This window comes from Bombus huntii, chromosome 1 (genome assembly GCF_024542735.1).
Source record: "Bombus huntii isolate Logan2020A chromosome 1, iyBomHunt1.1, whole genome shotgun sequence".
NCBI classification, from domain to species: Eukaryota; Metazoa; Arthropoda; class Insecta; order Hymenoptera; family Apidae; genus Bombus; species Bombus huntii.
Genome location: NC_066238.1, coordinates 6,677,355 through 6,703,470, shown reverse-complemented (window position 1 = coordinate 6,703,470; position 26,116 = coordinate 6,677,355). Strand labels below are relative to the sequence as shown.

The following is a 26,116-nucleotide window of genomic DNA, read 5'->3' as shown; positions in this document are numbered from 1 at the left end:
TAGACTTTGAACGTCTCGAGGATTTAGCGAAAATTCCCCGTCTTATTTCTTACGGATTATTAGCAAACAAGTGAAAGTTCCATTGGTACCTGAGATTCGTAATATTCCGCCCACTGTCCCCACTATGGCGCACCTCTTAGGGGTAGTCATATTTTCGTACCTTCGTAGTCGTAGTTCGGTTAGTTTCGCTCGTGAGCTCATCGTAGCAGGAACAGAGTCCAAAGAAATATTATACGTCTTCACAACTCTCGCAGTATAACAAGTGTATTTTTCGCGAAGCGTACAGAAGGTAAACCAACTTTCATTTTTCTGTTGTTCATTGTCGTTCGCTGAGAAATACACGTATATCGTTCATACGCTAATGAAAGAATCTCGAGCGCGAGTGAGGCGAAGAAAATTGATAAACGCATATATATGTGTCCATAGTCCACACGGGTAGTTTTCGTTGGTAGCATATACGCGTGCATAGCTCTCAGAGAGTTAGATTGCATAGTTATATCTGTGTGATACGGTTCTGTTTGCAATTGTAACGATTTCAATGATCTTGAACGATTGTAGCGATCGAATAGAAATTATATCTTGTAACCTTTAAATTTTTCTCTAAAATTTATATCGAATAACTAATTATCGAAATACTTTCTTCTCGTTGGCATTATGTTATCTGATATATTTAGAAGTAACAGCTGAGTTTTAACGTTTTATATATGTATTAATATTACTTAACGCACGTTGAAATTATTTCGCTATACCTACATCAATATAAATTATTGCAGCAAATAAATATTAAATATTGGATTAATCCTTTGAGTGCTGAATACCCCCCGCGGAAGGAGTCCGCGAGTAACTGTTTCCATAGTCGAGACGGGCTACTATTTTTAATAAAACGTAATATAAATTACATTTATAGATTGCACTCTTATAACATGCATTTAGACTTTGAACGTCTCGAGGATTTAGCGAAAATTCCCCGTCTTATTTCTTACGGATTATTAGCAAACAAGTGAAAGTTCCATTGGTACCTGAGATTCGTAATATTCCGCCCACTGTCCCCACTATGGCGCACCTCTTAGGGGTAGTCATATTTTCGTACCTTCGTAGTCGTAGTTCGGTTAGTTTCGCTCGTGAGCTCATCGTAGCAGGAACAGAGTCCAAAGAAATATTATACGTCTTCACAACTCTCGCAGTATAACAAGTGTATTTTTCGCGAAGCGTACAGAAGGTAAACCAACTTTCATTTTTCTGTTGTTCATTGTCGTTCGCTGAGAAATACACGTATATCGTTCATACGCTAATGAAGGAATCTCGAGCGCGAGTGAGGCGAAGAAAATTGATAAACGCATATATATGTGTCCATAGTCCACACGGGTAGTTTTCGTTGGTAGCATATACGCGTGCATAGCTCTCAGAGAGTTAGATTGCATAGTTATATCTGTGTGATACGGTTCTGTTTGCAATTGTAACGATTTCAATGATCTTGAACGATTGTAGCGATCGAATAGAAATTATATCTTCTAACCTTTAAATTTTTCTCTAAAATTTATATCGAATAACTAATTATCGAAATACTTTCTTCTCGTTGGCATTATGTTATCTGATATATTTAGAAGTAAAAGCTGAGTTTTAACGTTTTATATATGTATTAATATTACTTAACGCACGTTGAAATTATTTCGCTATACCTACATCAATATAAATTATTGCAGCAAATAAATATTAAATATTGGATTAATCCTTTGAGTGCTGAATACCCCCCGCGGAAGGAGTCCGCGAGTAACTGTTTCCATAGTCGAGACGGGCTACTATTTTTAATAAAACGTAATATAAATTACATTTATAGATTGCACTCTTATAACATGCATTTAGACTTTGAACGTCTCGAGGATTTAGCGAAAATTCCCCGTCTTATTTCTTACGGATTATTAGCAAACAAGTGAAAGTTCCATTGGTACCTGAGATTCGTAATATTCCGCCCACTGTCCCCACTATGGCGCACCTCTTAGGGGTAGTCATATTTTCGTACCTTCGTAGTCGTAGTTCGGTTAGTTTCGCTCGTGAGCTCATCGTAGCAGGAACAGAGTCCAAAGAAATATTATACGTCTTCACAACTCTCGCAGTATAACAAGTGTATTTTTCGCGAAGCGTACAGAAGGTAAACCAATTTTCATTTTTCTGTTGTTCATTGTCGTTCGCTGAGAAATACACGTATATCGTTCATACGCTAATGAAAGAATCTCGAGCGCGAGTGAGGCGAAGAAAATTGATAAACGCATATATATGTGTCCATAGTCCACACGGGTAGTTTTCGTTGGTAGCATATACGCGTGCATAGCTCTCAGAGAGTTAGATTGCATAGTTATATCTGTGTGATACGGTTCTGTTTGCAATTGTAACGATTTCAATGATCTTGAACGATTGTAGCGATCGAATAGAAATTATATCTTGGAACCTTTAAATTTTTCTCTAAAATTTATATCGAATAACTAAGTATCGAAATACTTTCTACTCGTTGGCATTATGTTATCTGATATATTTAGAAGTAAAAGCTGAGTTTTAACGTTTTATATATGTATTAATATTACTTAACGCACGTTGAAATTATTTCGCTATACCTACATCAATATAAATTATTGCAGCAGATAAATATTAAATATTGGATTAATCCTTTGAGTGCTGAATACCCCCCGCGGAAGGAGTCCGCGAGTAACTGTTTCCATAGTTGAGACGGGCTACTATTTTTAATAAAACGTAATATAAATTACATTTATAGATTGCACTCTTATAACATGCATTTAGACTTTGAACGTCTCGAGGATTTTGCGAAAATTCCCCGTCTTATTTCTTACGGATTATTAGCAAACAAGTGAAAGTTCCATTGGTACCTGAGATTCGTAATATTCCGCCCACTGTCCCCACTATGGCGCACCTCTTAGGGGTAGTCATATTTTCGTACCTTCGTAGTCGTAGTTCGGTTAGTTTCGCTCGTGAGCTCATCGTAGCAGGAACAGAGTCCAAAGAAATATTATACGTCTTCACAACTCTCGCAGTATAACAAGTGTATTTTTCGCGAAGCGTACAGAAGGTAAACCAACTTTCATTTTTCTGTTGTTCATTGTCGTTCGCTGAGAAATACACGTATATCGTTCATACGCTAATGAAAGAATCTCGAGCGCGAGTGAGGCGAAGAAAATTGATAAACGCATATATATGTGTCCATAGTCCACACGGGTAGTTTTCGTTGGTAGCATATACGCGTGCATAGCTCTCAGAGAGTTAGATTGCATAGTTATATCTGTGTGATACGGTTCTGTTTGCAATTGTAACGATTTCAATGATCTTGAACGATTGTAGCGATCGAATAGAAATTATATCTTGTAACCTTTAAATTTTTCTCTAAAATTTATATCGAATAACTAATTATCGAAATACTTTCTTCTCGTTGGCATTATGTTATCTGATATATTTAGAAGTAACAGCTGAGTTTTAACGTTTTATATATGTATTAATATTACTTAACGCACGTTGAAATTATTTCGCTATACCTACATCAATATAAATTATTGCAGCAAATAAATATTAAATATTGGATTAATCCTTTGAGTGCTGAATACCCCCCGCGGAAGGAGTCCGCGAGTAACTGTTTCCATAGTCGAGACGGGCTACTATTTTTAATAAAACGTAATATAAATTACATTTATAGATTGCACTCTTATAACATGCATTTAGACTTTGAACGTCTCGAGGATTTAGCGAAAATTCCCCGTCTTATTTCTTACGGATTATTAGCAAACAAGTGAAAGTTCCATTGGTACCTGAGATTCGTAATATTCCGCCCACTGTCCCCACTATGGCGCACCTCTTAGGGGTAGTCATATTTTCGTACCTTCGTAGTCGTAGTTCGGTTAGTTTCGCTCGTGAGCTCATCGTAGCAGGAACAGAGTCCAAAGAAATATTATACGTCTTCACAACTCTCGCAGTATAACAAGTGTATTTTTCGCGAAGCGTACAGAAGGTAAACCAACTTTCATTTTTCTGTTGTTCATTGTCGTTCGCTGAGAAATACACGTATATCGTTCATACGCTAATGAAGGAATCTCGAGCGCGAGTGAGGCGAAGAAAATTGATAAACGCATATATATGTGTCCATAGTCCACACGGGTAGTTTTCGTTGGTAGCATATACGCGTGCATAGCTCTCAGAGAGTTAGATTGCATAGTTATATCTGTGTGATACGGTTCTGTTTGCAATTGTAACGATTTCAATGATCTTGAACGATTGTAGCGATCGAATAGAAATTATATCTTGTAACCTTTAAATTTTTCTCTAAAATTTATATCGAATAACTAATTATCGAAATACTTTCTTCTCGTTGGCATTATGTTATCTGATATATTTAGAAGTAAAAGCTGAGTTTTAACGTTTTATATATGTATTAATATTACTTAACGCACGTTGAAATTATTTCGCTATACCTACATCAATATAAATTATTGCAGCAGATAAATATTAAATATTGGATTAATCCTTTGAGTGCTGAATACCCCCCGCGGAAGGAGTCCGCGAGTAACTGTTTCCATAGTCGAGACGGGCTACTATTTTTAATAAAACGTAATATAAATTACATTTATAGATTGCACTCTTATAACATGCATTTAGACTTTGAACGTCTCGAGGATTTAGCGAAAATTCCCCGTCTTATTTCTTACGGATTATTAGCAAACAAGTGAAAGTTCCATTGGTACCTGAGATTCGTAATATTCCGCCCACTGTCCCCACTATGGCGCACCTCTTAGGGGTAGTCATATTTTCGTACCTTCGTAGTCGTAGTTCGGTTAGTTTCGCTCGTGAGCTCATCGTAGCAGGAACAGAGTCCAAAGAAATATTATACGTCTTCACAACTCTCGCAGTATAACAAGTGTATTTTTCGCGAAGCGTACAGAAGGTAAACCAACTTTCATTTTTCTGTTGTTCATTGTCGTTCGCTGAGAAATACACGTATATCGTTCATACGCTAATGAAAGAATCTCGAGCGCGAGTGAGGCGAAGAAAATTGATAAACGCATATATATGTGTCCATAGTCCACACGGGTAGTTTTCGTTGGTAGCATATACGCGTGCATAGCTCTCAGAGAGTTAGATTGCATAGTTATATCTGTGTGATACGGTTCTGTTTGCAATTGTAACGATTTCAATGATCTTGAACGATTGTAGCGATCGAATAGAAATTATATCTTGTAACCTTTAAATTTTTCTCTAAAATTTATATCGAATAACTAATTATCGAAATACTTTCTTCTCGTTGGCATTATGTTATCTGATATATTTAGAAGTAACAGCTGAGTTTTAACGTTTTATATATGTATTAATATTACTTAACGCACGTTGAAATTATTTCGCTATACCTACATCAATATAAATTATTGCAGCAAATAAATATTAAATATTGGATTAATCCTTTGAGTGCTGAATACCCCCCGCGGAAGGAGTCCGCGAGTAACTGTTTCCATAGTCGAGACGGGCTACTATTTTTAATAAAACGTAATATAAATTACATTTATAGATTGCACTCTTATAACATGCATTTAGACTTTGAACGTCTCGAGGATTTAGCGAAAATTCCCCGTCTTATTTCTTACGGATTATTAGCAAACAAGTGAAAGTTCCATTGGTACCTGAGATTCGTAATATTCCGCCCACTGTCCCCACTATGGCGCACCTCTTAGGGGTAGTCATATTTTCGTACCTTCGTAGTCGTAGTTCGGTTAGTTTCGCTCGTGAGCTCATCGTAGCAGGAACAGAGTCCAAAGAAATATTATACGTCTTCACAACTCTCGCAGTATAACAAGTGTATTTTTCGCGAAGCGTACAGAAGGTAAACCAACTTTCATTTTTCTGTTGTTCATTGTCGTTCGCTGAGAAATACACGTATATCGTTCATACGCTAATGAAGGAATCTCGAGCGCGAGTGAGGCGAAGAAAATTGATAAACGCATATATATGTGTCCATAGTCCACACGGGTAGTTTTCGTTGGTAGCATATACGCGTGCATAGCTCTCAGAGAGTTAGATTGCATAGTTATATCTGTGTGATACGGTTCTGTTTGCAATTGTAACGATTTCAATGATCTTGAACGATTGTAGCGATCGAATAGAAATTATATCTTGTAACCTTTAAATTTTTCTCTAAAATTTATATCGAATAACTAATTATCGAAATACTTTCTTCTCGTTGGCATTATGTTATCTGATATATTTAGAAGTAACAGCTGAGTTTTAACGTTTTATATATGTATTAATATTACTTAACGCACGTTGAAATTATTTCGCTATACCTACATCAATATAAATTATTGCAGCAAATAAATATTAAATATTGGATTAATCCTTTGAGTGCTGAATACCCCCCGCGGAAGGAGTCCGCGAGTAACTGTTTCCATAGTCGAGACGGGCTACTATTTTTAATAAAACGTAATATAAATTACATTTATAGATTGCACTCTTATAACATGCATTTAGACTTTGAACGTCTCGAGGATTTAGCGAAAATTCCCCGTCTTATTTCTTACGGATTATTAGCAAACAAGTGAAAGTTCCATTGGTACCTGAGATTCGTAATATTCCGCCCACTGTCCCCACTATGGCGCACCTCTTAGGGGTAGTCATATTTTCGTACCTTCGTAGTCGTAGTTCGGTTAGTTTCGCTCGTGAGCTCATCGTAGCAGGAACAGAGTCCAAAGAAATATTATACGTCTTCACAACTCTCGCAGTATAACAAGTGTATTTTTCGCGAAGCGTACAGAAGGTAAACCAACTTTCATTTTTCTGTTGTTCATTGTCGTTCGCTGAGAAATACACGTATATCGTTCATACGCTAATGAAGGAATCTCGAGCGCGAGTGAGGCGAAGAAAATTGATAAACGCATATATATGTGTCCATAGTCCACACGGGTAGTTTTCGTTGGTAGCATATACGCGTGCATAGCTCTCAGAGAGTTAGATTGCATAGTTATATCTGTGTGATACGGTTCTGTTTGCAATTGTAACGATTTCAATGATCTTGAACGATTGTAGCGATCGAATAGAAATTATATCTTGTAACCTTTAAATTTTTCTCTAAAATTTATATCGAATAACTAATTATCGAAATACTTTCTTCTCGTTGGCATTATGTTATCTGATATATTTAGAAGTAACAGCTGAGTTTTAACGTTTTATATATGTATTAATATTACTTAACGCACGTTGAAATTATTTCGCTATACCTACATCAATATAAATTATTGCAGCAAATAAATATTAAATATTGGATTAATCCTTTGAGTGCTGAATACCCCCCGCGGAAGGAGTCCGCGAGTAACTGTTTCCATAGTCGAGACGGGCTACTATTTTTAATAAAACGTAATATAAATTACATTTATAGATTGCACTCTTATAACATGCATTTAGACTTTGAACGTCTCGAGGATTTAGCGAAAATTCCCCGTCTTATTTCTTACGGATTATTAGCAAACAAGTGAAAGTTCCATTGGTACCTGAGATTCGTAATATTCCGCCCACTGTCCCCACTATGGCGCACCTCTTAGGGGTAGTCATATTTTCGTACCTTCGTAGTCGTAGTTCGGTTAGTTTCGCTCGTGAGCTCATCGTAGCAGGAACAGAGTCCAAAGAAATATTATACGTCTTCACAACTCTCGCAGTATAACAAGTGTATTTTTCGCGAAGCGTACAGAAGGTAAACCAACTTTCATTTTTCTGTTGTTCATTGTCGTTCGCTGAGAAATACACGTATATCGTTCATACGCTAATGAAAGAATCTCGAGCGCGAGTGAGGCGAAGAAAATTGATAAACGCATATATATGTGTCCATAGTCCACACGGGTAGTTTTCGTTGGTAGCATATACGCGTGCATAGCTCTCAGAGAGTTAGATTGCATAGTTATATCTGTGTGATACGGTTCTGTTTGCAATTGTAACGATTTCAATGATCTTGAACGATTGTAGCGATCGAATAGAAATTATATCTTGTAACCTTTAAATTTTTCTCTAAAATTTATATCGAATAACTAATTATCGAAATACTTTCTTCTCGTTGGCATTATGTTATCTGATATATTTAGAAGTAAAAGCTGAGTTTTAACGTTTTATATATGTATTAATATTACTTAACGCACGTTGAAATTATTTCGCTATACCTACATCAATATAAATTATTGCAGCAAATAAATATTAAATATTGGATTAATCCTTTGAGTGCTGAATACCCCCCGCGGAAGGAGTCCGCGAGTAACTGTTTCCATAGTCGAGACGGGCTACTATTTTTAATAAAACGTAATATAAATTACATTTATAGATTGCACTCTTATAACATGCATTTAGACTTTGAACGTCTCGAGGATTTTGCGAAAATTCCCCGTCTTATTTCTTACGGATTATTAGCAAACAAGTGAAAGTTCCATTGGTACCTGAGATTCGTAATATTCCGCCCACTGTCCCCACTATGGCGCACCTCTTAGGGGTAGTCATATTTTCGTACCTTCGTAGTCGTAGTTCGGTTAGTTTCGCTCGTGAGCTCATCGTAGCAGGAACAGAGTCCAAAGAAATATTATACGTCTTCACAACTCTCGCAGTATAACAAGTGTATTTTTCGCGAAGCGTACAGAAGGTAAACCAATTTTCATTTTTCTGTTGTTCATTGTCGTTCGCTGAGAAATACACGTATATCGTTCATACGCTAATGAAAGAATCTCGAGCGCGAGTGAGGCGAAGAAAATTGATAAACGCATATATATGTGTCCATAGTCCACACGGGTAGTTTTCGTTGGTAGCATATACGCGTGCATAGCTCTCAGAGAGTTAGATTGCATAGTTATATCTGTGTGATACGGTTCTGTTTGCAATTGTAACGATTTCAATGATCTTGAACGATTGTAGCGATCGAATAGAAATTATATCTTGTAACCTTTAAATTTTTCTCTAAAATTTATATCGAATAACTAATTATCGAAATACTTTCTTCTCGTTGGCATTATGTTATCTGATATATTTAGAATTAAAAGCTGAGTTTTAACGTTTTATATATGTATTAATATTACTTAACGCACGTTGAAATTATTTCGCTATACCTACATCAATATAAATTATTGCAGCAGATAAATATTAAATATTGGATTAATCCTTTGAGTGCTGAATACCCCCCCGCGGAAGGAGTCCGCGAGTAACGGTTTCCATAGTCGAGACGGGCTACTATTTTTAATAAAACGTAATATAAATTACATTTATAGATTGCACTCTTATAACATGCATTTAGACTTTGAACGTCTCGAGGATTTTGCGAAAATTCCCCGTCTTATTTCTTACGGATTATTAGCAAACAAGTGAAAGTTCCATTGGTACCTGAGATTCGTAATCTTCCGCCCACTGTCCCCACTATGGCGCACTTCTTAGGGGTAGTCATATTTTCGTACCTTCGTAGTCGTAGTTCGGTTAGTTTCGCTCGTGAGCTCATCGTAGCAGGAACAGAGTCCAAAGAAATATTATACGTCTTCACAACTCTCGCAGTATAACAAGTGTATTTTTCGCGAAGCGTACAGAAGGTAAACCAACTTTCATTTTTCTGTTGTTCATTGTCGTTCGCTGAGAATTACACGTATATCGTCCATACGCTAATGAAAGAATCTCGAGCGCGAGTGAGGCGAAGAAAATTGATAAACGCATACATATGTGTCCATAGTCCACACGGGTAGTTTTCGTTGGTAGCATATACGCGTGCATAGCTCTCAGAGAGTTAGATTGCATAGTTATATCTGTGTGATACGGTTCTGTTTGCAATTGTAACGATTTCAATGATCTTGAACGATTGTAGCGATCGAATAGAAATTATATCTTGTAACCTTTAAATTTTTCTCTAAAATTTATATCGAATAACTAATTATCGAAATACTTTCTTCTCGTTGGCATTATGTTATCTGATATATTTAGAAGTAAAAGCTGAGTTTTAACGTTTTATATATGTATTAATATTACTTAACGCACGTTGAAATTATTTCGCTATACCTACATCAATATAAATTATTGCAGCAGATAAATATTAAATATTGGATTAATCCTTTGAGTGCTGAATACCCCCCGCGGAAGGAGTCCGCGAGTAACTGTTTCCATAGTCGAGACGGGCTACTATTTTTAATAAAACGTAATATAAATTACATTTATAGATTGCACTCTTATAACATGCATTTAGACTTTGAACGTCTCGAGGATTTACCGAAAATTCCCCGTCTTATTTCTTACGGATTATTAGCAAACAAGTGAAAGTTCCATTGGTACCTGAGATTCGTAATCTTCCGCCCACTGTCCCCACTATGGCGCACTTCTTAGGGGTAGTCATATTTTCGTACCTTCGTAGCCGTAGTTCGGTTAGTTTCGCTCTTGAGCTCATCGTAGCAGGAACAGAGTCCAAAGAAATATTATACGTCTTCACAACTCTCGCAGTATAACAAGTGTATTTTTCGCGAAGCGTACAGAAGGTAAACCAACTTTCATTTTTCTGTTGTTCATTGTCGTTCGCTGAGAATTACACGTATATCGTCCATACGCTAATGAAAGAATCTCGAGCGCGAGTGAGGCGAAGAAAATTGATATACGCATATATATGTATCCATAGTCCACACGGGTAGTTTTCGTTGGTAGCATATACGCGTGCATAGCTCTCAGAGAGTTAGATTGCATAGTTATATCTGTGTGATACGGTTCTGTTTGCAATTGTAACGATTTCAATGATCTTGAACGATTGTAGCGATCGAATAGAAATTATATCTTCTAACCTTTAAATTTTTCTCTAAAATTTATATCGAATAACTAATTATCGAAATACTTTCTTCTCGTTGGCATTATGTTATCTGATATATTTAGAAGTAACAGCTGAGTTTTAACGTTTTATATATGTATTAATATTACTTAACGCACGTTGAAATTATTTCGCTATACCTACATCAATATAAATTATTGCAGCAGATAAATATTAAATATTGGATTAATCCTTTGAGTGCTGAATACCCCCCGCGGAAGGAGTCCGCGAGTAACTGTTTCCATAGTTGAGACGGGCTACTATTTTTAATAAAACGTAATATAAATTACATTTATAGATTGCACTCTTATAACATGCATTTAGACTTTGAACGTCTCGAGGATTTTGCGAAAATTCCCCGTCTTATTTCTTACGGATTATTAGCAAACAAGTGAAAGTTCCATTGGTACCTGAGATTCGTAATATTCCGCCCACTGTCCCCACTATGGCGCACCTCTTAGGGGTAGTCATATTTTCGTACCTTCGTAGTCGTAGTTCGGTTAGTTTCGCTCGTGAGCTCATCGTAGCAGGAACAGAGTCCAAAGAAATATTATACGTCTTCACAACTCTCGCAGTATAACAAGTGTATTTTTCGCGAAGCGTACAGAAGGTAAACCAATTTTCATTTTTCTGTTGTTCATTGTCGTTCGCTGAGAAATACACGTATATCGTTCATACGCTAATGAAAGAATCTCGAGCGCGAGTGAGGCGAAGAAAATTGATAAACGCATATATATGTGTCCATAGTCCACACGGGTAGTTTTCGTTGGTAGCATATACGCGTGCATAGCTCTCAGAGAGTTAGATTGCATAGTTATATCTGTGTGATACGGTTCTGTTTGCAATTGTAACGATTTCAATGATCTTGAACGATTGTAGCGATCGAATAGAAACTATATCAAACCAGTAATAAATTTCAGAAAATTCTATATTTTCATCAGATCTCGACCATTTCATGTAACGCTTTGCATACGAAACGACGCTATAGACTTTCGCTTTCGGTTCTTTCTGTTATAATATCGCAACGCATTGCGGCAAATTGTAACAAAGTTGGACAAAGCATTTTTGAAACAATCAAACCGATCGCTCTGACAAGAAGCAAAATCTTCGTTGAATATATTTGATTATCGTGTGCTTAACCTGTGCGTATTCAACGTTGAGGAACGATATTGATATTTTATTAGCATTCCCTATTCGTTTGGATACCAGAAAGAAAATGTGAAAGCGAATAACGTTATTCTTCACGTTTGTTTTTATTATTCTTATTTTTCTTGATTTAAAAATACACTGTTTTTTTTTTAGTAAAATTACGTAGAAGATATCATTAATGTTTCTTTTCTAGCATTCATTTAGTTTGATTAATCAGTGTAATTATAAATCATAATCATTTAATGGTCTCACTTCATTGCTGTTCTTTGTAGAATGGTACTATGGCATCAATTTTTATATATTTTATATATCTTATAGTGTAGAGTTTATTTATAATATACACATATTGAATATTTCGAATAATAAAATCACGGGTATTATATTTCATTATGTATTATAGATTTTTTTTAATAACAGTAACTTTATTTGCATAATTTTTCCAAGTATAGTAAAACATTTCCAAATTGATATTTTGCATAACATGAAATCACAAAAATCTATAATTTTGAAAGTCTATCAGAAAATTTCATAAGTATGGGAATAACTATATCAAATAATTTTCTAACATATTAATATCGCCTCGGATATGCATTAAACTTCTTATTACGCTTATAAATACAAGCAAAACGATGTCATTTTATATTCATATTAACTCTCCTCGCGCAAATGTCTCGAAAACATGAAATTATAAGTGCATTGCCTAATATTTACAAACGTATATAATTTCCATTATAATGGTCAAGAAATATAGATTTAATCAGTGCCGCATACTATGTTCAAATATCAATTCAATCAACGATCCCTAAAGATTCAAATGGCGGTTGAAAACCCCCGAAGTAGTCAATTCGAGGCAGTTGTCCGGAATTGTTGACCCAGTTCGATTTCCCAGCTTGGTCCAACTTTGCCGAAATTCGCCGTTTCCTAACTCACCAATATTTGATCCTGGAATATCCTGCGCGTTGCAGCGAAATTCGTTTCTGTCGAAGGCGACCTCACCGGTCTCGTGTCTGACGCCGCCGCCAGAGGTGACGACGATCCACGCAATCGAGCCAGCTGAAGTGGCGCCGATAGTAGGCGTACAAGACGCGTCGAATCAGACGGACGCACCGGAATCCGAGGATCAGGAGCAATCTTTGATCGAGGCATCCGTTAAACAGGAACAAAGTTTGAGTCCCTGTCAACTACAGAATTCTGCCAACCTAACCACTACCACTACCAACTTGACGAATTTGACCAACTTCGAGATCGTGGCTGCCTCGCCGGAGAAGGTGTGCAACGTTGTTCGAATAACCACCACAACAACAACCGTAAATCCAGCGGTCTGTAGCATAGTGGGTAAAGTGGATAAAGCGGAAAATACTGTTATCAACATGGCAGATTGCCCGAAATATTCTATCACGAAGGAGTGTAGAAGCGTCACGTCGATCGATAGAACGATCGAACACGTGGTTACACGGCAGATTGATAGGGAACATGATGATAGAAATCACATGGAGGAGGAAGGCGAGCAACAGTTTGCCGAGGATAGGATATCATGCCGAGATGTGAGAACTGGTTCGAGAATTATTGAAATAACTGAAGAAAATTGCGATAGTTTTCATGAGAATTTGGAATTCTTTGGAAGAAGACGAGATCATTCCTTGGATAGACTCAGAGACAGGAAGAAGAATTACGCGCAGGAAACTGCGGGTTCTGAACAGGAAAAAGAGCCAGATACGAAGGTTGCCGATGAAAAGAGCGAGGTAAGAATCAAATAATTTTCTGTTTCTTGTTTTTCGACGTTAGGCGAAGATGTTAATTTGCCGCGAATTTTTTTTTGGAGATCGAGAAGTTTCGCGTTGTAACATCTTGTTTTTCTTTATGAGGAGTAATATATTTGATTATAATGATAATTCACGTTTAATATGAAATTTTATGCTGCGAGTGTTATTTGATTTTCGTTATCGTTGACTTATTAGAAGAATGGCATAACTAAGAAAACCATATTTTTCGGGAAATTTTTTTTTATAGAAAATTTTTTTTATAGAAAGTAAAAGATGATCAATTATAATTATTTAGTAATGAATAATTTTCTTCTTTTTCTTCTGAGCTTCACTTTATTTTAGATTAATAATATTTTCAATAATATTTTACATTATTGAATGATTTTTAGCTTTCGAGGATCACTAACAAAATATTATTTGTATACGCATATGTGACGTATTTTTTGTTAGATATAAAGTAAAAACAATAATATAGAATAATACATTATACCTGAAAATTGGAGGTTTTTAACATGTCGCTTGTTTAGTAATTCGATTATATGTTATTATATTAACGAAACAGTGACATCGACATATAGAGAAACATCTTTCGTTTCTTGTATAAAATATCGCGTGATAGTCAGTCGACGCTCGATATCGATAAAAAAGAAAAGTATAAAATTTTTTGATTATTAGATGAAAAAAATTAATGTGCAAAATAATGTTATTTGTTAATATATATAATACGATAGTCAACTCTCGATATTAATGAAAAAAAAATGGAAAGAGTAACTTTTTTATACCACACTGTTTAGCTTATATGAACATATAACGCTTATAAAAGATAAAATTGATTATTTCATAACTATCATTGAACTTAAATAAGAAATATCTTATGAGACCATGAGTCTCTCAACATTACTCTTTATGAAAAGAATAAACCAAATGCAATGTAATTATTAACACTTAGCCAACCGCGCGCGCCACAGCGAGTTATACGTTTCCACCACGCTCGAACATGCCAACCCATACGCTGTCCAGCGCGCATTTTTCCAAATACCGAGGATTAATTTTCACTATTTAAAAAACAAAGAAGTTTAAAAATTATTTAAGTGGTCAATTATATTTTGCGGTGATAATTTTGTTTAATGATTTTACATATTGTTTATGCAAAACATCAAATTGATAGTATATATTAAAAGTATAAAAAATATAGGTAGAATTAAAAACATTAAAGATGACTAAAGATAAATAATACGATTTGAACTTGAAATTAAAAATTCATAATGCATTTTAATATTTTTTCCATTGTGATATCGTTCGAATAACTGATAGTGCATCTTTTTAATTAAGTTTAACAACACTAAATTGGTTAATAAAAAAAAAAAACGCGTTGCTAAAGTCAGAAAAGGAAATCTCCCCGTTCGGTCACGCAGCGATGTATTTCGCAGAAGGAAAATCTCCCTATTCGGTTGGCTAAGTGTTAAAATCATTCGATTTCATCGACCGATAAGAAATTACAAAGTATCAATTTTACACAACTTTCAATAACAATCACGTTACATTTTACAGGCCGAATTACCTAAACCAGAGGAAATGTCGGCGACTGAGTTGCACAAACATGCAAATTCTTCGGTCGAAACGCCAGAAATCAATCAAAGTCCAAAACTATCGGAGGATCCGAAAGAATCAAAAATGGAGATCGATCCGAATTACGAAAGTTGTGAGAAGAGCAAGGACGAGCGATCGCAGGCAATCGTTCCGCGTCCACAGATCATTGTGAAGTCGTTCGATATGCCGAACATCGATTGTGACGAACAGGTGGTCGAACCAATCGTGATCAAACAAGAAGCAGATGAAACAATGTATGAAGATTATTCATACAGATGCGAACCAACTTCAACCACGGAAAAGCCAAAGTGCCAGGACCTGTCCAAGAGGCACATTGTTGAAAAGTCTCATCCTGGAATCGAAAACGTGGTGGAGAAGCTGAAGAAGAACGCAGCTGCAGCTTTACAAGAGACGACTCCCCAAAAAGTGGACGACTCGAAGGATAAGAACGCAGAAAATCTTCGTTCAAGGAAACATTCAGAAACAACACCGAGAAAACTAGAAAACGGTTTGAAAAAACACATTCTGAGATCCTGCGAGAACTCTCAGTTCATGGAAAAATATGAAGTGGCACGAGAACTTGAGGTATCTTTTTCGGAAAATGCTCGTTCGGCTAAAGATTCTCAGGATGTTCCTAATTACGTAACAACGACCGAACATCCTTGCGATTCTCCTACGAGTAGCAAGCATCCCCTGCCCAAAAACTACTTCCTAAACAATAACAACACGAGAAACAATAACGATAATATGAAGTTAAACGACGATAAAGAACCTGTCGTGAAAAAGGAGAATGTCTCGCCGCCCGAGGTCTGTGAAGTGGAAATGCAATGCACGAACAATAACACGGTGACGCCTAAAAAAGGAAAATTGGAACCGTTAGAAAACTCGGCGGCCTTGACGTTTAATAATGAAACTCCCAAATCTAGATTAATGATTAATCCTAAACCGAGACCTATAGTTGATATTAGCGGATTGGAATTGCTGTCGAACAGTATCGAGCAGTTGGAACGCTTGAGATCAAACGGCAATAGAAAATCTGAATTAGAGAGATCGGCTATCAGGGGCAGGATAATTTTTCCTCTGGAAGAGCGCCTCAGCCACAACAACAACGAGAACAGCCCTTTGGGGGTGTTGTGTGCTTTGGCAGAGCAAAGATTTATGGAGGAAGTAGGGGATAGAACTCCCCGGAGGTCGAATCTGGAGAGTTCCGAAGAAATATCTCATGCTGGTAGACTACTATTGAACCTGGGCAGAGCGAATGTCCCAGAAAATGAAACAAAGACATCGGAAAAAAGAAAATACGTGGAAGAAAATTCCGAAAACCTCAAGAGGCTCAAAACCGATGGCGAGTTGGAAGATGAGGAATTTAAATACGACTCATATTCCGAAGATGATGATTTTGATCAACAGTACGATGAAAATGAGCGAGAAAGAATTGTGTCTATGACGACTGAGAATACGAGAGGAAGCATAGATTTTTCCGAAGAAGACGATATTTGCACCGACGACGAAGAGAATGATGTATTAAAAGACGCTCCCCTTGGTACTAGTAGTCCTTGCAATAATGTAAACTATGAAAGAAAAGAAGATTTTGAGGAGTATGAAAGAAAGGCATACGAACAGTATCATAGGAGTGAATTTTATAGCAGCAAGGAATCTATTGATGATAATTTATCGGATTCTGATGTTGAAATGTACGACGAAAAGATGTGTGCGGATGATAAAATGGTGGAGAACGACGAAGATTGCAAATATGAGGAGAGAAGACATATCTTGGTAGAAAATCGAGATTGTCACGATTATAGAAATTTGCAAGCAAAACTGGACGCAAAGAAGTTTATCGCTAGAAAAGGGCACATTGATAATGACGCAGACTGGCCGAATATGGATGCCATGGAACTTGACATGAGAGTCAGGTTGGCTGACATTCAAAGACAATATAGAGAAAAGCAGAAGGAATTGTCTAAATTGATCCCGAAGAAAGACGAAAAGAAGAGTCCTGGAAGACCGCGCAAGAAGAGCCATTCTTCTAAGTAAGTCAAATTCTATACTTTATTATTAAATCATTTTAAATGTATTTACGTAGATATAAATTTTGCTATTTCATATATTTATGTTAAAATGTATATGCTTAAAGTATTTTTTATAGTATATCATGTATTAAATTGAACTTTTTAAGGTAGTAAACAAGAAACAAGAAACATAGAATTTCCATTTCTAGCGTTGGGAAAATTTGATTTGAAAAATCATTATATATGCATGCATTTAATTATATATTTCTAGATAACAAAATTTCACCACTTCATACTTTCACAAACGAAGTCTTATATGAAACTCTTTATAAGAGATTAATGTAAAAAGATTTTGTTTCACATTATTAACTTACTTTTTCACGTAGGATCGTTCCTTTCTCGTAACGACTAAGACAATTTTTATAGTTTGAAAAAAATATGGTTTATAAATATATATATGCAGAATAATTTTCTTACTGCAAGATTTCTTGAATAATTTAATAGAAAAAAACCTTGATTAAAATTTTAATAGAAAATCATTGAGTTACCGTAAGAACGATTAATAAACCACTATTAATAATGTTTACAGTTCCGATCACGGTCTCCTCACATCCCCACCGACGTTAGAATCGACGTCTTCACCCAACAAATCTCCATCGCAACCGTCCGATGGAGCTCCGCAGCCATTAGCTTCAGCTGTCCTAGCAATGCCAAGATGTAACGTGAATTTGGTAAAACTGGGTGAACAAAGGAGCCACATTAAATTACTGGATAGTATACCAAGTATTCCCATGCCCGTTGCACCAGTTGCTTCGCCAATCACCGTACTACCATCAAACAAATTGCCGCAAGAGGACGACGAGAAAGGCGCAGGACGGGTAAATCGAACACTAACTATGAAAAAGAAAACAACAGAAAAGACAGAAGCAGACTATTAAATAATTAAAAACTAATAAAACTTTAACGACTTATATTTGTAATTATAATTCAAAATTTTAGAAGTGAGGGCAATTCTGTTATTTTTGACGAACTAAGATACCAAATTAAAACGCGAGAAATTGTTAAGAAAAAAGGAGAAACATTAGAAAATAAGAAAAGATTTATTTTAATGATAAAGAATAATGACGAAAAATTGCTTATCTGTAATGCTCAAATTAAAAATAGTTATAATGTATTATATATATATATATATTTTGTATATAAATTTTAGTATATATATATAAACGTAATATTATATATCATATATATATAACATATATTGATTATATTGTCATGGTAATTAAGATCTTTATTGATATATTTCATTTATGTGATACGTTTTATTAATTTCATTAATTTTAAAATTTCGAATATTTTTATGACAATTAAACATTAAGATTAGTAGGAATGAATATCTCATAATTGAAATGTATCAGTTAAGTTCAGCAGCACTAAATTGGTTAATAAAAGAAATAGGACGCGTTGCCAAGCTCAAAATGGGATATCTCCCCGATCGGTCATGCAGCAATGTATTTTAAAGCGGGGAGATCTCCCTATTCGGCTGACTAAGTATTCAATATAAGAAGCTAAGGAAACTATAACATATGTGTATAAGTAAAGAATCTTTTTCTAATAAATGTCATCAGATCTCTGACAAATGTGTGCAACTTGGATATGATACATCATCTCCAGCACCTACCATCGCGAGTTCTAGTTCAGCATCGAAGAAACGGAAGGTTGGTCGACCCAGGAAGTTAATGTGCTCATCCGGAGGTGTCAGACACCTTACGGAAACGATAGTTGCTAAGAAACCTAAGAGCAAAAGTTCTTTGGTGGGCTATCTTTTGTCGAAGAATAGGCATCTTCAAACAAAAGTGAGTTTTGCTTCTAGATTTGTTTATTAAATGCTTCAGATATATGAGACACACTATATCTATAAAATATATGCAATACAGTATAGAGAAAGATAGATGAATTTTGATTTTATTATATTTATCATACACAACGTTCTATCTTATTTCATAATACTGCAATTATAAAATAATTTCATTACGAACTATAATTTTAGAATAATATAATACGTAATTATTAGGTTGTCCAGAAAGTTCTTTTCGTTTTTTTAATAGGAGGTAAGTACAAAATATATTTCCTACTCTTCTGAAATAATGTATGGTCCTTTCTCTTCTACCATCTTTTGTCATCTCTCCGGGAGTCTCATAATGCCATTTGTCCAAAATTCTCTTGGCTTACTTTTAAAATATTCTTTGAGGCCGTTTTTCACTTCGTTTACTGATTTGAATCTTCTATTGCGAAGAAAATTCTTTAGGGAGAGAAACAAATAATAGTCCGATGATGCAAGATCTGGAGAGTATGGAGGGTGTGATAAAACATCCCAATCAAACTCTAGAAGTCTCGTTCGCACTGCTAAAGAAACATGTGACCTCGCGTTATCGTGGTGGAACACGACACCACTTCAACACGTTTTGTGATAACGGCTTCCTTAAGTTTTTCGAATTGGGTGCAATATTTTTCACTGTTGATCGTTTGCTCTTACGGAAGTAATTCGTAGTAGAGGATACCCTTCCAGTCTTAGCAAATTAAAAGCAGCACCTTCTTCGGGTGAAATCCAGGTCTTGCTACCGTTGGAGAACGCTTATGTCGATTCGACCAAGATCGCTTGCGCGCAGTGTCGTCGTAGAGAATCTAACTTTCATCTCCAGTAATTAACTTCTTTAAAAATGGCTCTCTTTTGTCGCGTTGAATTAAAAAATCGCATGTCGAGATTCGATTCAGGAGATTGCTCTCCGTCAGTTCCTGGGGGCCCACACTTCGTAGCGATCAACGTACCAAAGCTTTGTTAAATGCTCATGAATCGTTGTTCACGGAATGTTTAAAGCATCTGCTATCTCACAAATACTAGACCTCGGGTTTTCATCGAGGTAGGTCTTGATAAGGTCATTATCAGTGGTGGATGGACATTCGCTGCAATCTTCATTTTCAGATTAAAATTTTCGGCTCTAAACCTTCTAAATTTCAGATTGTTTGAACAGTTGTAGACCGATCACCATAAACATCACAAATCTCCTTTGCAGCGTGTTTAGGCGTACTGTCTTTTGTAACATGTTGACTGCCATGACACCTGTATTCGGGTGACAGCAAAGTTTTCGGTAGCGCCGCATCACCCGTATTCGGGTGGCGCTTATTTGACTACTTGCGAAGGGTCGTCGTAGATATTTGAAAAGATATTCCAGAGGAAATAATAATACTATTGAATTTTTATAAAAGTAATACGAAAATGGTTTACAATGTGCAATGTTCGTTCTTGGTAGAAAAGTTTCTCTGCAAGCTGTAGACATACATTGTGTGCGATGAAAATACCTAACAGAGAAAGCTTGGTACTGCGGCACGCGTGGCCTGAAAGAGATTTCATTGAAAACACGCGTGGCAGTCAACGTGTTAAAGCAGTGAAACATAACATGACGAAAATGCATCTTTTGGTCTTCTATCTTTCACCACGCAAAAGACACTCAATACACTTTCTACTAACATCGAGAACTGTTCTCTTGCCTCACTAGAGGATAACTAATGATCACACGATTGACGGTAGAGTGGTTTGTTTACTTAAGCAGAACGAGGTAAGGCACTGAGCGGCGAACGCGAAAGAACTTTCCGGACGACCTAATATTATATTTTCTAATATATAATTATTTTGTTATCACACATGAGGCATAATTTCATTTTATTTGTATAAACAGTATGTGGGAAAAACTGGTTATACTCCACTACCGTTCAAGACTGGGCTATCTTCCATAAAATCTTCTTCCAAGAGTCACAAATCGACAAAATCAAAGCCGAAACCAGCGAAACAAACTCCTTTACACAATAAGAATGTGATCAGCTCCATTATCGCGGAAAAGGCAAAATTAAGTCAAGAAGTGAAATTGGATAAACAAAGCAAGATGAAGCCGAAATTGAAAGCTGAAGCGAAGGTGAAGACGTGGGAAGATGACGAAACCAGCAGTGTCACTGAAAATATATTGCCAGAAACCATCGCGGAGGAACCAGTGAAGGTAACGTAAAGAGAAAGATTCAATTATCAAACTATTCAACATTAGACATTAATAGAAAAAAAAGAAAGAGAAAAAGAATTACCCCCTCCCAAAAATTGATCTTATAGATATACGAATACAATTTCAGAGTACGTAAATAGGATATTTTTTGAGGGTTAATAATTGAGATAAAGTTATACAGAATTTATATGTAAAATTTTTTAGAGAAAGTAGTATAATTAATATATCTTCCACCATTCACCGCTTCTTCAAGAAATACAAATTCCACTATAATCAAACGCCATTCCTACTGAGGTGATATGTCGTGATAGGGTCGGAAGGAAAACTCAGATTTATTGAACGATAAATGTTTATTCACTCTAATGTCAATGAGTACACTTGACGCAGGATTCGCGAATGCGCGGTTATAAGATAGAGCTTGGATAGCTACGATTCGAGATGCGCTGCGAGTGCGGACAATGATTGCACGAGATGTCGAGAGCTTAGATAATTATTCGACTCGAACCGTGTAGGTATAACGATCGTGATATGTTGACTCGCGGTAATAGACTGACTTTTTGTCGCGATGCTGCTGCGGAGGAAGACTGCGTTGGGATGTGTCTAAGGATGCGAAGGCATCGGATTCGTTGAGAAAAGCTTTGGTTCGGAAAGTGAGGGAAATGTACGTTAATGTTTATTGGCTAATTCGTGTTGGTCGTTGGAAAAGGATGCTAGCTGCCCTTGAGAGGGTGTTGCTAGCGGGAAGCATCGTACGTGAGAGATAGCAGATTTCTCGTGTGTCCCCGTGATAGGTGGTCGACTTCGAGACTGATAAACAAAGACTGTTTGTCTCTTTGGGGGACCTTAGCTAAAATAAATCCTAAGATTTATAGCGGTCATTAGGCTAGCTGGAAATATTCAGTACGATCATCTTGTCCGCAGGTATAGGGTCTTTGTGTCGTGCGTCACGCGACGTAAACTGTTGGGAAGTTTACTGTCAAGTGCCGCCACACTACCAATTTCATCCACTGTAATCTACTCTCTGATTCATTAGGAAATCCCAGTGGACACGGCCGAACCTGCCGAAAACGAACCCGAGAAAAACAAACACGAGAAATCGAAGAAGAAGAAGCGGAAGTCCAGTTCGTCATCGCCATCGCGACATAAGTTGAGCGATCGAGACAAGAGAGAGTCAAAACGTCGAAAGTCGCTCGAGTGCAAAGAGTGCAAGGAATGCGCGAAGGCTGCCCGAGCAGAGAAGACGGAGAATGTGAACAAATGCAAATTAACGTCGGCGCACTTGGCTATAGACCAGTTGAGGGTCTTAACTGCGATGGGTGGTCTATTTTACGCCGGAAGGCTGAGCGCGGTTCAGGCGCCTGACGTTTATGCGATCACGCTGGACGGCGAACGGGGCAACAGGCCTCACATCCATTCCAGAGAAGAGATTCTACGAGACGCGGTAAATTAACGTTGATTTATTTTACTCTATCTTTCGTCCGTATAGAGGGTTCATGTTCCTGTTTTCCGTTACTGTTTACAGATCGTCGAGGTCTGTCCCACTTCCACGAAAGAGCTACCGCCTGGCACGAGATTATGCGCCTACTGGAGCCAGCAATATCGTTGCTTGTATCCGGGTACCTCGGTCGAACCATCGGAACCTGACCCTGAGCTCGATGAGAAATTTGTTAGCGTGGAGTTTGATGACGGGGATAGCGGCAGGATAGCTTTAGATGACATTAGACTGTTGCAGCCTGATTATCCAGTTGTCGGTAAGTTTGGATGTTTTCTAATGTATTAGGTTGTCCAAAAAGTTTTTTTCGTTTTATGAGAAAATAATAGACGCGCAACGTTTTTTGTTTTATATTATTTTGTCGAATTACGTACGATCCATTCTGTTCTGTTGAGATAAACACCGTGACATTTCACAGACTTGTGTTCCACGTTTGTATGAAGGTGCATCGTCGTAAAAGACGTGTCTGTATAAGAAAGACGCTTTTCGGACAACTAATAACTACTTACGCAGATTTGAATTCAGAGATGTGAATTTGAAATTCAGTTTTGAAATTTTTATGGTATTGGCTGGGATATTCTAAAGATTACAGGTTTTTAAAATACATTTTTCTTTGGGAATTTTAAATTACTGTATTGGAATGGTTTAAGGATTTTTTTTAACTTTTTGGAATTTTCTTGGATTATTAGTGTTGACTTTTGTGTACGAGTACCACGAAATCTACCTTCGTTAAAATTGTATTTCTAAACAGTATAAAATTGAACTCAATTTATTCAAACGAAACTTTCATTTAGTACCAGGTTAACTGAATTTCTATCGATTAAATCCACTTATTTGCACAAGCAATACCTAGTTGGGAGAATCGGTGAAAGCTTCTATTACTTGAACTTCAGTTATATACATATACGTATATAAAGTATTTGTTCTCAGACAGTTTTCACGAAATTGAATGAAATTTCACATATATGTATTTATAGTATTTAACAATTTCTGTATCATCTGAACATACTCATGTATATCGAATTTTTTATCAAATTATAGAATATGATCCCAATCCCCTGTTGTCGTTGGGAAAACGTCGACGACAAACGTCAATGTCGACGGAGGATAAACGCTCTTCCAGTAACAGTCAACCTTCTACTTCCACGAATGCGAATAACGCGTTGACTCCTGTTTTATCAACAACGAGTTGTTACGTTTCCCCAACTGACGCACAGTCCCTGGATCGACAGAAGGTGGATGACGTAGATGCAAAAGTCTTGGAAGAATATCGCGAAAGGAAACGAATGAAGAAAAGGAGAAAAGACAAATTAAAGAGATTGCAGGAGGCTCAGGAAGGGAAGAAGAAGCACAGAAGGCACAAATGTTGCGAAGAACATAGAAAGCATAGGCACAGAAAACATCGTAAACACAAGCACAAGCATAGTCATCACAGCAGTCACAGCGAAGGAAGTCACATTAGGTTTGTTCTTTTTCGTGTTAAATTCTGGTACATTGGATTAATTTTTTAATTTTTTTATATATAAGAAGGTTTGTTTTGAATCGCCGTTTGAAAGTATTAAAAATCTATATTTATTCGATAACAATTTGAGATCTATAATTCTTGTCAATGACAGTAGGATATGCGTAAATATAAGTAAATACGAAATAAACTATAAATAAATTGAAGATTTTATTGCAATATGCCTTTGATATTTTTTAAATTATTAAATATAGTTATACAACAAGATTTATTCAGTCTAAAAATACTATTATCAAGGAAATTTATTGTATCATTATTAATATAAATGAAAAACATAAGACATTAACTCATTAAGGGCAAACGTAGAGTTAACGGGTGTTTCAGTTATAACCCCCCCCCCTTTTTTTAAATTCTATATTTTACTGTTGTTATTACAGCAGAAAATTGTAATGACTTAATTGTCTATCCAAAATATACCAAGGCACACGCTATACTATCTTTCCAACATCCGTACAGCAACTCGATGGTTCGATTTTTCACTAAAGTTATTAAATCATACTTTCAACAATTATCTAGCTCTGAATGGGTTAATCAACCTTTTTGCTGCGAACAGCGCCTATAGGCGCTCAGTCACAGTATCTTTCTCGGAGCATCGTGCCATCCGCGCGACCGATCTCCCATTGTCCCGCTGGCTGCTCAAAGAGCAATTCCTTTCTGAGGGCATTGCAGCGGGAGGGTTAAAAATTTAATCAAACTGGAAGATGTTTCTTTCATACTTCTTTATTACTCTCGTTTCGCGCAATGAAATTTATAAATGAATAGAAAAATATTGAAGGATTTGTAATAAAATAAATAAGTAAATAAATAAAATAAAACTAAAGCAATATATCTCTACACTACTTTTTCGATCTTAATTCGAATGTTTTTAAATGCCTCTTAGCAGTGGGGAAAGTTGTTGCGGGCAGAAGAGCGAAGAAGAACTGCCCAAGGAAACGGTAGCCACAGTAGAATGCGAAGAAGAACCAGTCCAAGTCCAAGTCCAAGTCCAAGAAGAACCAGTAGCGCAAGAAGAAGTAGCCCCGGAACCGATCAAAGAACCTATTCGCGAGGAGAAACCCGAGAAACCCGAAAAACCCGAGAAACCCGAAAAACCCGAAAAACCCGAAAAACCGAAGAAAACGGACAAAAAGTCGAAAGTGCGTGAACGACAGGAATCGGTGGAAAGTCGAAGCAAAATGGCAGCTTTCTTGCCAGCGAGACAATTGTGGGGCTGGGCTGGAAAAGGTTACAGACGACCCGGTGCCAAGGGAAGAGCCAAGAAACAATTCTTCCGAGCTATTCAACGAGGTAGCGAGACGATCCAGATCGGTGACAGTGCGGTCTTTCTGTCGACTGGCAGACCCGATAGACCCTACATCGGGCGCATCGAATCCATGTGGGAAACTTCAAGTTCCAATATGATCGTGAAGGTGAAGTGGTTCTATCATCCTGAGGAGACCGTGGGTTGCCCTAAGAATTTGAAGTACCCGGTAAGAATATCATGGGATGTTTTAAATAATCACACTAACTAGAAAAATTATTCCTATTCTTTAATGAAGAGTCTTTCTATCAGATTTTACATATCATTCGTATAGTATCAAATTTTTAATAGTCATACGAAATTATTACTCAACGATACGAAATATCGTTACTTGTGACTTGGAGTTAATTGATTAGTATGTAGTGACTATGATAAGTACGACGTGCGAATATCTTCTGC

The 26,116-nt window shown here is 36.6% G+C and overlaps 1 protein-coding gene and 1 long non-coding RNA gene across 6 annotated transcripts in view; both read left to right on the top strand.

Moving 5' to 3' along the window:
- Nucleotides 1-26,116, top strand: part of LOC126863481 (uncharacterized) — a 511,613-nt gene that overhangs the window by 180,622 nt on the left and 304,875 nt on the right. The gene's annotated exons all lie outside the window — the stretch shown is intronic.
- LOC126878295 (uncharacterized) overlaps nucleotides 1-26,116 on the top strand; it is a 360,193-nt gene that overhangs the window by 327,795 nt on the left and 6,282 nt on the right. For 3 of the 5 annotated variants that reach the window (XM_050640946.1, XM_050640936.1, XM_050640974.1), the window contains 9 exons: nucleotides 12,955-13,731; nucleotides 15,304-17,375; nucleotides 17,944-18,232; nucleotides 18,980-19,207; nucleotides 21,089-21,403; nucleotides 22,437-22,844; nucleotides 22,926-23,154; nucleotides 23,937-24,357; nucleotides 25,298-25,886. In XM_050640946.1, the coding sequence (XP_050496903.1) occupies nucleotides 12,955-13,731; nucleotides 15,304-17,375; nucleotides 17,944-18,232; nucleotides 18,980-19,207; nucleotides 21,089-21,403; nucleotides 22,437-22,844; nucleotides 22,926-23,154; nucleotides 23,937-24,357; nucleotides 25,298-25,886 (5,328 nt within the window). The remainder of the gene's footprint in view (nucleotides 1-12,954; nucleotides 13,732-15,303; nucleotides 17,376-17,943; nucleotides 18,233-18,979; nucleotides 19,208-21,088; nucleotides 21,404-22,436; nucleotides 22,845-22,925; nucleotides 23,155-23,936; nucleotides 24,358-25,297; nucleotides 25,887-26,116) is intronic. The other 2 variants (XM_050640955.1, XM_050640963.1) reach the window with 2 other exon arrangements.